Source organism: Lathyrus oleraceus, chromosome 4, assembly GCF_024323335.1.
Source record: "Lathyrus oleraceus cultivar Zhongwan6 chromosome 4, CAAS_Psat_ZW6_1.0, whole genome shotgun sequence".
NCBI lineage: Eukaryota > Viridiplantae > Streptophyta > Magnoliopsida > Fabales > Fabaceae > Lathyrus > Lathyrus oleraceus.
In genome coordinates this window covers 36,789,274-36,800,036 of record NC_066582.1, presented here as the reverse complement: position 1 = coordinate 36,800,036, position 10,763 = coordinate 36,789,274, and the positions used below count along the sequence as shown (strand labels likewise).

The window sequence follows — 10,763 nt, the reverse complement described above, 5'->3', positions numbered from 1 at the left end:
CTAGCTATAGTTTGGTATTTACAGTGTTTCTGTTAAAAGAATGATCTTCAATCTCAAGGGTAAACACAAGTTCTATTACCATGTCACTGAATAATTGTCACAGAGCACTAACCATTATTAAAGGACATTAAAAAATAACTTTGGTTAAAATAATATTCCTGAATCTGTAACTTTATAATAAAAAAATGTTTACAGAAGGGAAATTTAGGATATTTTTTGATACCTGCACTGCATCTCTCATTTTCCAAGTCTCAGAAAGAGAAAAAGGTCAAATTTTGTAAGTGGGGTGTGTCCTGAAGCAGAGTTCTGAGGCTGGGTGAAGTAAAGGAACAGAAAAAGTAAAATGAGTTAGTAGCAGTAAAAGCTTCAACCGTACAATCTTTCTGAGACAGAGGCATTACCAACTCTCTTTATTTAGTTTTCTTATACAATAATACTAATAATAACTATTTCCTCTTTTGTCTTTACCAACTTTACTTTTTTTTCTCTCTCTTTCTCTCTCACTCTCTCTCTCTTTTATTTTATGGATTTCCGTAAATATGTCAGAGACAAGAGATGCCAGAGATGCAGAAGCAGCAGCAACAGAGGAGGTGCAGTCATAATAAGAGCTCAGAGAAAAAAATAGAAAGAGAAAAATAGCATTAGCATGCAGCACTGTAATCAGAACCATTAGTTCATATTATCATATACATGTACACAAGATTCTGCAACACAATGGCCCCTCAAATAAATATACCTACTCTACTACTCTCCTCTCAAGCTTCCACACTCTAACTCCTCCTCTCAATAATACTTTTTACTCCTACTCTATTTTTCTGCAAGAACAAGCTTTGTTTCTTTGATTCCTTTTCTACCCCTTTTTTTTATGATGAATGGAAGAAACAGGTATCCTTTTACTCCTTCTCAATGGCAAGAGCTTGAACATCAAGCTCTTATCTACAAATACATGGCTTCAGGTATCAACATTCCACCTGATCTTCTCTTCACTATCAAAAAAAGCTACTTAGACTCAACAAGGCTCTCACCTCACCAGTCTCAACACTGTAAGTACTATCCTATGAATCTATGTGTATGAATAGTTTTGTTTGACTTTGACACAAAAATGGGTTTTGTGTGCATGCAGTTGGGTGGAACTATTTGCCAATGGGATTAGGAAGAAAAATAGACCCAGAGCCAGGGAGGTGTAGAAGAACAGATGGAAAAAAATGGAGGTGTTCAAAAGAAGCATATCCAGATTCAAAGTACTGTGAGAGACACATGCATAGAGGTAAAAACCGTTCAAGAAAGCCTGTGGAAGTTTTGAAAACAACAAACACAGATTCTGTTTCTGCTGTTGCTGTTGCTACTTCATCAATCTTATCAATGACTAAAAATAGCACTAGTCTTGATACTGATATTAACACTGCAGCACTCACCCCAACCTCTCATCCTGATAGTACTACTTACCATTATCCTCCACAAAACTCTTCTTATGCTTCTTCTCATCTTCAACACCCTTTCCTCTACCACAATAACCCTCCATCTTCAAGGCCTAGTTTCTCATTTCAAGACATCAACACTAGTGCTCCCATGTTTCTTGACAGTTCTGGTTCTTCCTCTCACAATAACAACAACACTGATTGCAGGTTTGTATAAGCACTTAATTAGCAGTTTATGGCAAAAGCACTTTTCATATATGTAGTGTAAAGTATCTGTGTTGTGAGAGATTCTCTTTCTGGTTATTATTTTTGAAGGAACAGGTATGTTTATGGACTGAGAGAGGAGGTAGATGAGCATGCTTTCTTCACTGAACCATCTGGAACTATAAGAAGTTTATCAGCTTCATCTATGGATGATCAATGGCAACTCACACCACTTACTATAAGCTCATCTTCCACTTCAAAACAGAGGAGTTGCTCTGGTTTATCCAATGATCAGAATGAGTACTCTTATTTGCAACTTCAAAGCCTCAGTGACAACATCAACAACAACAACAACAACAGTAACAGCAACAACAGCAACAACTCAAAACAAGCACAGCAAGATCAAAGCTGTTACATCTCAGGTAGTGAAGAAACATTCATGAAAGATGGGAAGGAAGAACCTCAGAAGATTTTTCATCGTTTTTTCGATGAATGGCCACCGAAAAGCAGCAGAAACTCATGGCTTGATTTGGATGATAAATCATCCACCACTCAGCTTTCAATTTCCATTCCAACATCATCTCATGATTTCACAACTTTCAGTTCCACAAACCACAGAGGTAATTAAATGAAACGGTTTCTCTTAAAACTCTATTCTCTTTGAAGCATTAATACAAACACATAGAAGACACTAACTTGCATTTGATTTTGCAGATGGTTGATTTGAGGTTGGATTTCAATAATGGGTGGGACCGTTATAATTGAATCTAAGGGCGGTAATAATAATGTTGATTCATATTTTGTGTGAGATTTGGTTGAATTGTTCTAAATGTTGTGTACATGTGTTGTTGTTGTTGAAGTGGATTTGTGTCTCCATGGAGGGATCCAATGTATGGTATTGTTATTTTTACTAAGTTACTTATGTTGTGTTGTTTGTGGCAAACATGGTTTCAGAATTCAGAATTCAGAATCTAGCAGTTATTTTGGCTGTGTGTGTTTATGTGGTTTAGGGTTATCTTGAAAAACACAATATTGGATGCTAGCTTTATGGCCCTCTGCCCATGGGATTTGTTTCTTTCTTTGTCATATTCTCAACTCCCAATAGATCATTTTTTTTAAAACAAATTTTGTCTTAATCAACAATTTTATGTGGCTGGGACTCTTTTGGACTATATGAACAAAAATGTGTTTTAACAACTTTAATTTCTTATCATACTTTAAAAAAATTATGTGCCTTTATCAAAATATAAAAAATTAAAAGAAATAAATTGTTAGAAATTCTTTTTGAAGACTAATTTATTAAAAATATTTATTTTAAACACATCTATTTGGCCTAACGATTAAAAGAAATAAGCCGGTCCGATCGACATGGCGGTTATTTTTTTATGAGGGAGAAACACTATGAAATTCTTAAAATACTCATTAAAATTTGAAATATATTTTCAAGATCAAATGCAATATATTAAATTTATTTATGCATAAATGAATCATACTCAGTGGCGGGTGCAAAAACTTTATTTAGTGGAGAAAAAAATATTTTATATATTTGTTTTAAGAATTTTTTATGATTTTTTAAAATACAAAAGAAAATTATATAAATATAATTTTAATTTTCATATTCTAAAATAACTCAATAATCAGTTACCAATTAATCTTTTATATGGTTGTGTAATCCATTTTTCACAAAATTCATAATAATTTTTCAACAAACATAAATATTGTTTTTAATAAAAACCCAAAGAAACAAAAAATAAAATCTTCCAAACGTACTATTGTTGAAGAATTAAAAGATTAAAATAAAATGGATTAAAATAAAATTATTGAAGAAATAAAAGACAAAAACTATAATTTTACGCCTTGTTTGTTAAAGTTAAATTAAAAAAAATTAAAATTTTAAATAGGATAATGTTAACTTGTGTCCCAATGGCACATGTTAAGAAACCCACAAAATAGAAAATTCGTTTTAAAAAAATAAATAAAGTTATTAATTATAAATTTTTAATAAATTCAATACACAATTTTTAAGATTTTATTTTTATATTTATCTCTTAACTTGTTTATGCCTTTGGGGCACAAGTTAACATTACCCTTTTAAATATTAAAGTAAAATTAATCGAAAGTGAATCGAAAGTGAAAGGAGAAGACTAAAAATTAAGGAGGAAAAGTGTGTTAAGGTTTTAATTAATTTATTTAAGAAAGTTAAATTGAGTAGAAAAAGTTTGAAAAATAAAAATATGATTTTATTGTAGTTGAATAAGTGTAATTTAATGAATTTAATTAAATTTAATGGGGTTAAATAAATAATAATATAATACTCTGAATGAATTTGAAAACTTTTGTGGGGGCTTGAGCCCCATTCCAATATACATGGATCCACCCCAGGTGACATCTCTCTTTTTGTCAAAATTTAGGATGGAGATGCACTTTTGTATTCATCATATATGCATCTCATCCAATCATAAGTTGGACACCGTCATTTTGACATAATTTTGTTCGGAGATGTACTTTCGTATTCATCATATATGCATCTCATCCAATCCTAAGTTGGACACTGTCATTTTGACATAATTTTGTTCGGAGATGCATCTTCATAGCAAAATATGGATATAAACTTCCTTATTCGCTCTATAGGTAATAAATTTTGACTTTTTTTTAAAATACACGGATGTAATACATCATGTATTATAACTATACTATTATAATAATTTTTTTATTAATCAAACCATACACTTACCTAATAATACTGTCAAAGTAATAAAGTAACAAACGGTAATACTATTAAAATGTAGAACCCATAATACTATCAAAATAACATATATAAATGAATCAATCCATGATCCATAAAACTGTCAAATAACAAAATAACGATAATATTATCCACAATCCCTAATACAAATATTATACTACTGCGTATGTTGAACCCCTTTGTTCCTTCACCGCTACATGTACTGCAATGTTAGTTATGTCTCAGTAAGAATGGTGTCTACAATGGCCATCCCATAAGTGTCTCCTGGAAAGTCTCCTATGTCTATACTCTTTTGCAAAAAGATCCATAATACGACAACATGTAGGCAACACATATGATCTTCCCTAGCCTACTCCTCCTCTAATATCTCGTAATGAGTTAGCCTAGGTGGTTTTCCCTCAACATTTGGTGTCATGTAAGCATGTGACATTCTGAAATACGACTGGACTTAGCCGTATGCACAACTTCATTCTCTAAGAGCTATGACACCTCATGTTTCAGTCGGTACCAGATGATTAAGGAAATTATCATACATGACATTTACTTCTTTCTTTGCCATAGTGGGAGGAGCAGACACGAAGGGTTCTCTTAGAACAACATGTATATACATAAACTGACACATGACTTGCTCAGACAGGGATGGATACATCAGATGTGACCTATAAGCCTACCATCTAGAGTAGAAGGCTATGTCATCCAAGTGACACGTCTGAAGATGTAGGTCTTACAGTCGGAAGCGTATATCATAATTTACAGTGCAATCAAGATACACTCTTAAGGGATGGGTCAACTGATTCCCTCTTAGCGGGACAAATGCACAAGCATATGGCATATCCATAGTGTAGTCATCAACATATGACCAGTCAGAGATGTGTGGGAAGTATTGGAGGATCCATGCTTGAAAATGATACATATGAATTATTAGTGATGGCGTAAAACAAGTGTTACGAAAATGGTACAAAATAGTAAATGATGCAAATATATTTGTATGGTCTTCCAATTACAACCTTCAACTAACTTGGAGTGCAGGTAAACCAAACAAGTGCCCCCCAATGAAGTATCTGATGTAAACCACATTCATGTAATAGGCACTCTTTTCCACAAATATGGACGTGCCAACCAAGTATAACATGCATATGTTCTATGTTACATGAACTTTTCATCATCATCATCGACTTGTTCTACCGCAGTTAGCTGGTGTGCATGCAACCTTTCCAAGAATCCAAATCAAGCATAACAGCCTCAGGTGTCTTCTATCTTTTTAAGGGCGTAATCTGGATTATCTCACAAATACTCCACCATCATCTCCAATGCATCAACCTTGTTAATTCTATAGTGGTTTAATAATCTTCCCTTGACCGAAAGATGCAGTAGGCATGACACATCTTCTAGTGTGATAGACATCTCACCATGTGGAAGATGAAAAGATGACGTCTTAGAGTTTCATCTTATAGTGAACATTGACATCATACCATGGTTAACATTAGTATAACCTATCATACATAAATCTCATAACCCAAATAGTTGCATCATATCATGAAACCATAACTCCTCAGATTGGTGTAGCCTCATAATCTTCTGATCATGGTTGATGCATTTTAAACTATCATGGTACTGAAGAAAAATAAATTATCTTCAAAATTGAAATATTATAACACATTTGTTTCGAAGAATAAATACAAATAAATTTACCTCTTTGTCCTACACATGCCTAGCAGTGTGGCTGCATATAGAGGCGGCAGTGATAAGTCATATGAGCCTCCTCCAAACTTCTCGGGAACGGGTGCATCGACATCAGGTGCATCAACATGGGATGATGGAGCTTCTAGGGAATCAAGAGGTCACACCTGCCTCCTCTAGGAAGACGGAGCCGAAGATGCGTAGACCCGGGAAATTGATGCTTCTGCATCAAATGAACTAGCATTGACAGCTGGTCGCGAGAGTTGGACTCTTTCCCTACAAAAAGGTGCATGTTGGGACACTTTTTCGAGGCTCAATAAATCTTGTTGTCAGTCATGTTACCTACAATTAAACCATACAAGCCATACAAAGTAGAAAAAGCCAAATCAGATGAAACACTTTAAAAATCAAGCCAGACAATGCAGACAGACAAATAAATAAATAATCTTTTTAAAGTCTCTAACAACCCTTATCCACTAAGGGTTGTCAAACATTTGTACTTTTAGTAAGTAAAAAATCAAAGCACAATTAGGCATAATCCCTTAATACTCAAATCATGTTTTTCATATCATGTACATTAAGTGTAATTACAATTCATTATATCATAAAATTATTGGTTTCTATAATTAATGACTAGTATTTTATACAAGCGCAATCTTAGGAGTGTGATTAGTTCAACACACTTGTATATATGTGAACATTTTTTATCAATGGAAATAATCACAAACTTATATAACTCTAATTTTTCTAAGTATGGTATCAAAGCCTATCAATCGGATCATGGGTTACCCATCGTTTATATCCATGCACCAAGCCCAATAGTGTTGATCGTGAGGGGGTGTATTGAGAAAATCTCAAATCTCACATTGGTTAGAGATAGAGCTTAGAAATACTTTATATAGAGTGACACCCCTCACCTTACAAGTATGTTTTGTAGGGATGAGTTAGGTCAAACTCTAATTCTAATACATAATCATAGCGTTAATTTCCTAAAGGCTCTTGATCCAAAACCTCATTCATGGCATCCTCTAGCAAAACCAATAAAGGTGATCTTCCATCCTCAATTTATATCCAGTTAAAAAGAGACAAATTTCCATTATGGAAATCCTTGTTCTCACCTATAGTCAAGGGTTGTAGCGTGTAGGTTCGATGGATACATGCTAGGGACAAAGAAGTATCATGATGAGTTCATCACAAATACTGATTCAAGCAAAATAATAAATTCTTCCTTTGAGAGGATTGGTAAGCTTATGACCAACAATTACTTGGTTGACTAAATAAATCTATGACAATAAATATTGCAACATGATTTTTACACTAAAAATTCAAAGTAGATTTGGGAGGAGGCCCAAAGTCCAACAGGATTCCAAAGAAGGTCTCTAATCAACTACTTGAAATCATAATTTCAAATTACAAGGAAAGATGAAATAAAAATACAAGACTATCCGACCAAGATGAAAAATCTTACAGCTAAGCTCAATCTTGCCAGAAATTCCATTCCTAACTAAGATCTAATCATACGAACTCTCAATGGGTTATAATATGAGTATAATCATATGGTTGTAAAACTTTATGATCAAATGAATCTCAATTTTATTGATTTACAATCTTAACTATTGAGCTTTGAAAGTAGGATTGAGTAACTCAACAATCTCAACAATCTAACTCTCAATGTCTCAGCCAATGATGTCAACAAACCTGACTACAAAAGAAACTGGAAGGAAAGAAAATCTAGCTCAAATGTGAACTTAGGGGCGCCGACTCAGGAAGTTGGAGATGAGGCAGAGACAAAGGCGTGACTTCTAAGCCAACCTGCCAACTTTGCTCAAGCAAACAATAATGTTTTTTCAGGTTTGGAAAATCTTACTCAAGATCATGCAACTCAGTAGATGGTGACAAGTAAGCACAACACAATGCTTTCCTTGCAACATATATAATTTTTAATTTACTTAAGAAATATCCTTATACTAAAAACATATAATTTTCTTATGTTCAAATTACTTTTTTAAGAAACATGAATGTAGTTTTATTTTAATTTACTTAAGAAATTAAATTATTTTTTTACACATGATTTGAATTGCTTGCTTACTTTAGTAACTAATTATTTCAAAAATATTTAAATTTAAATAATTAAATTGATTGATTAATTAATATTTAATTTATTATTTTAGTTTAATTTCATTATAATAATTATTAATGCTTAGTTGTCATATTGATTTATGTCATTAAATTTTAACATAACTACCATCAATGTGATTATTATTTCCATGTTTGTTGGTTATTATTTTGCCAATAAAAAAATTGAACTTGCTTTTTTTTTTGTAAGGATAGAGTTGAGAAAGGAGTTTTGTTGTAAGGCTAGAATTGAGAAAGCAAAAGAATTATATGCACGTCTAGTTTTAAATACTATATGCATTTCATTGATGATTTTAGTATATTTATGTAGTTTTATCCCTTGAAACTAAAGTATGACACTATTCAAGCCTTCACTTAGTTTAAAAATATGACAGAAAATTAATTTAACAAAAGGATCAAAATAATCCAATATGATGGTTGTGGTGAATACAAGCTTGTGCAAAAACTTGCCATAGAAATAAGCATAAAATTTATAATATCATGTCCATATACCTATCATAAAAATGTAAGGAGTGAGAGAAAACATAGGCATATTGCAGAGTTTGGACTAACTCTACTTACTCAAGCTAAACTGCCTCAACACTATTGGTGAAAGGATTTCTCAACTGCAGTGCGTCTCATAAATAAGTTACCTTCACAAGGTACTTAAAATGAAAGACCCTTGTTAATAATATTACACAAGGAAACTGGATACAAGGTTCTGAATCCCTTGGACGTGTCTGTTATCCCTGTCGCAAACCCTATAACAAACACAAACTTCAATTCTAGACAACTATGTGCGTCTTCCTTAGATATAAAAATTCTCACAAAAGGGTATAAGGGAAATAAATCTTATGGAAATATATTTACCTCCGAACATTTCATCTTTGATGAAGATCATTTTTCATTCCATGATGAATTTCTAAATATAAGATCCCCCTTGAAGACAATGACTAATTGTTTACCTGACTCTTTTCCTTTGACAACTTCAGGTAATCTTAATACTGATATGACTATATAAAATATTGAATAAATGATCCCAATTGACACAATCACATATGGCACACAAGAAGCAACAAATCAAGTGGAGGATCTTCATAATAGTGACATTATAGACTAAGTCATCTCCTTAGAAAACAACACAATCCATGAAGATGTATCAGACACAGTTCAACATAATATTTATGAGCCATGTACAAGCACTAATAGTCATTAGACTAGAAGCAATGTAGGCATTCACAAGCCTAAGGTCTCCTACATTCGACTAGATGAAGCCTCAACATATGAAATGAAACCCAAAATAACCAAGAATATCTCTTAAAACAACTATAGAAAGAATCTATAAACAAGGAGCTCCAAGACCTCATGATCAACCAAACTTTGTAACTAGTATCCTTCCAAGAACAAGAGAACATAATTGATTCCAAATGGGTGTTTAAAATAAGTATAAGTCAAATGGCTCCATAGAGAAAAGAAAATCTTTCATAATTGCAAAGGGGTTTCAAAAAATAGTTGGGCTAAATTATGAAGAAAAATTCATCCCAATATTTAAGTTTAATATAGTCAGGATCATCCTCTTCAATGTAGTACATCTCAAATGGGAGGTCGGAAACTAGACATCAAAAATGCGTTTCTCAATGGACACCTCAAGGATACATTGTTCATGCATCCATTAGATGGATTTTTAGATTCAACCAACCCCAACCATATATGTAAATTATCATAATCAATTTATGGATTGAAGCAAGCACCAAGAGCTTGGTTTGAGAGTCTCAAAACTACACTAGTGAATTGGAGGTTCCAAAACACTAAAAGTGACATCTCTCTTTTCACTCTCAGAGGTAAAAATTATGTCACTTTCCTCCTTGTATATGTGAATAACATCATAGTCATAGGGAGAAATTCTGAATTTCTTCAAGCGTTTCATCAAAAACTAGATTGTGTGTTCTCTTTGAAATTCTGGGCAAGTTGCATTATGTTTTTGGTACAAAAGTCCATAGATTGCTAGTGGAATATATCTCAAACAATCCAAATATATAGGTAATATGCTAAAAAACTTCAACATGGAGAATGCATCACCTTGCGCAACACCCATGGTAGTAGGTAGGAAACTCACAAATGAGATAGAGAAATTAACTAAAATACCCAACTGTGTTTAGGAATGAAGCTATGCGAATATACTCGAGCGCATCACACGCTCAAAGATACAGGAGAGTCACCATCGAACTTAATTTATTCCCAAAGGAAAGGGAAAACATCGATAAAACTCGGAGGAAGAGAAAAAGGGTAAGGAAGTCAATTATGCAAGAGGAATGTATTAGCATCCCTCTCATTTGTTGTACTCAACGGGAACCGTTTCGATTGTTCTTTGCCAGAACGAGTGTTACTATCTAGAGATTACTCACGAAAGGGGGGAAATATTTTAATAATTAGGGTGCTCACCAAGGATTGGGGTCCTCGTGCCTACGTATTCTCATTGTGCAATGAGAAAGTCAGAGCTCCATAGTTTGTGGAACTAAGACGGATGCGTTGGTTGTTTTTAGTGAACAATGTTAACATTCGCGTTCTACAATCAACTTGCTTGTATGCTCGAGCATGGA

General features: G+C 33.3%; 1 protein-coding gene across 2 annotated transcripts; it reads left to right on the top strand.

Moving 5' to 3' along the window:
• Positions 1-543: 543 nt before the first annotated feature.
• LOC127138674 (growth-regulating factor 1) lies at positions 544-2,603 on the top strand. Of its 2 annotated transcripts, none has more exons than XM_051065166.1 (4): positions 544-1,043; positions 1,124-1,625; positions 1,740-2,242; positions 2,337-2,603. In XM_051065166.1, exons 1-4 carry the CDS (start codon positions 866-868, stop codon positions 2,342-2,344), a joined length of 1,191 nt encoding a protein of 396 aa, XP_050921123.1. In that variant the 5' UTR covers positions 544-865; the 3' UTR covers positions 2,345-2,603. The 2 variants fall into 2 exon arrangements, with proteins under 2 accessions (XP_050921123.1, XP_050921122.1); XM_051065165.1 differs by having other exon boundaries at positions 547-1,043; positions 1,734-2,242.
• The last annotated feature ends 8,160 nt before the right edge of the window (positions 2,604-10,763 follow it).

Bases quoted from the DNA above. Each gene is read 5' to 3' on its own strand.
- LOC127138674 (XM_051065165.1), top strand. From the start codon at position 866: ATGATGAATGGAAGAAACAGGTATCCTTTTACTCCTTCTCAATGGCAA. The intron at 1,044-1,123 runs GTAAGTACTATC...GTGTGCATGCAG, and splicing joins ACCTCACCAGTCTCAACACT to TTGGGTGGAACTATTTGCCA. The intron at 1,626-1,733 runs GTTTGTATAAGC...TTATTTTTGAAG, and splicing joins AACAACAACACTGATTGCAG to GAACAGGTATGTTTATGGAC.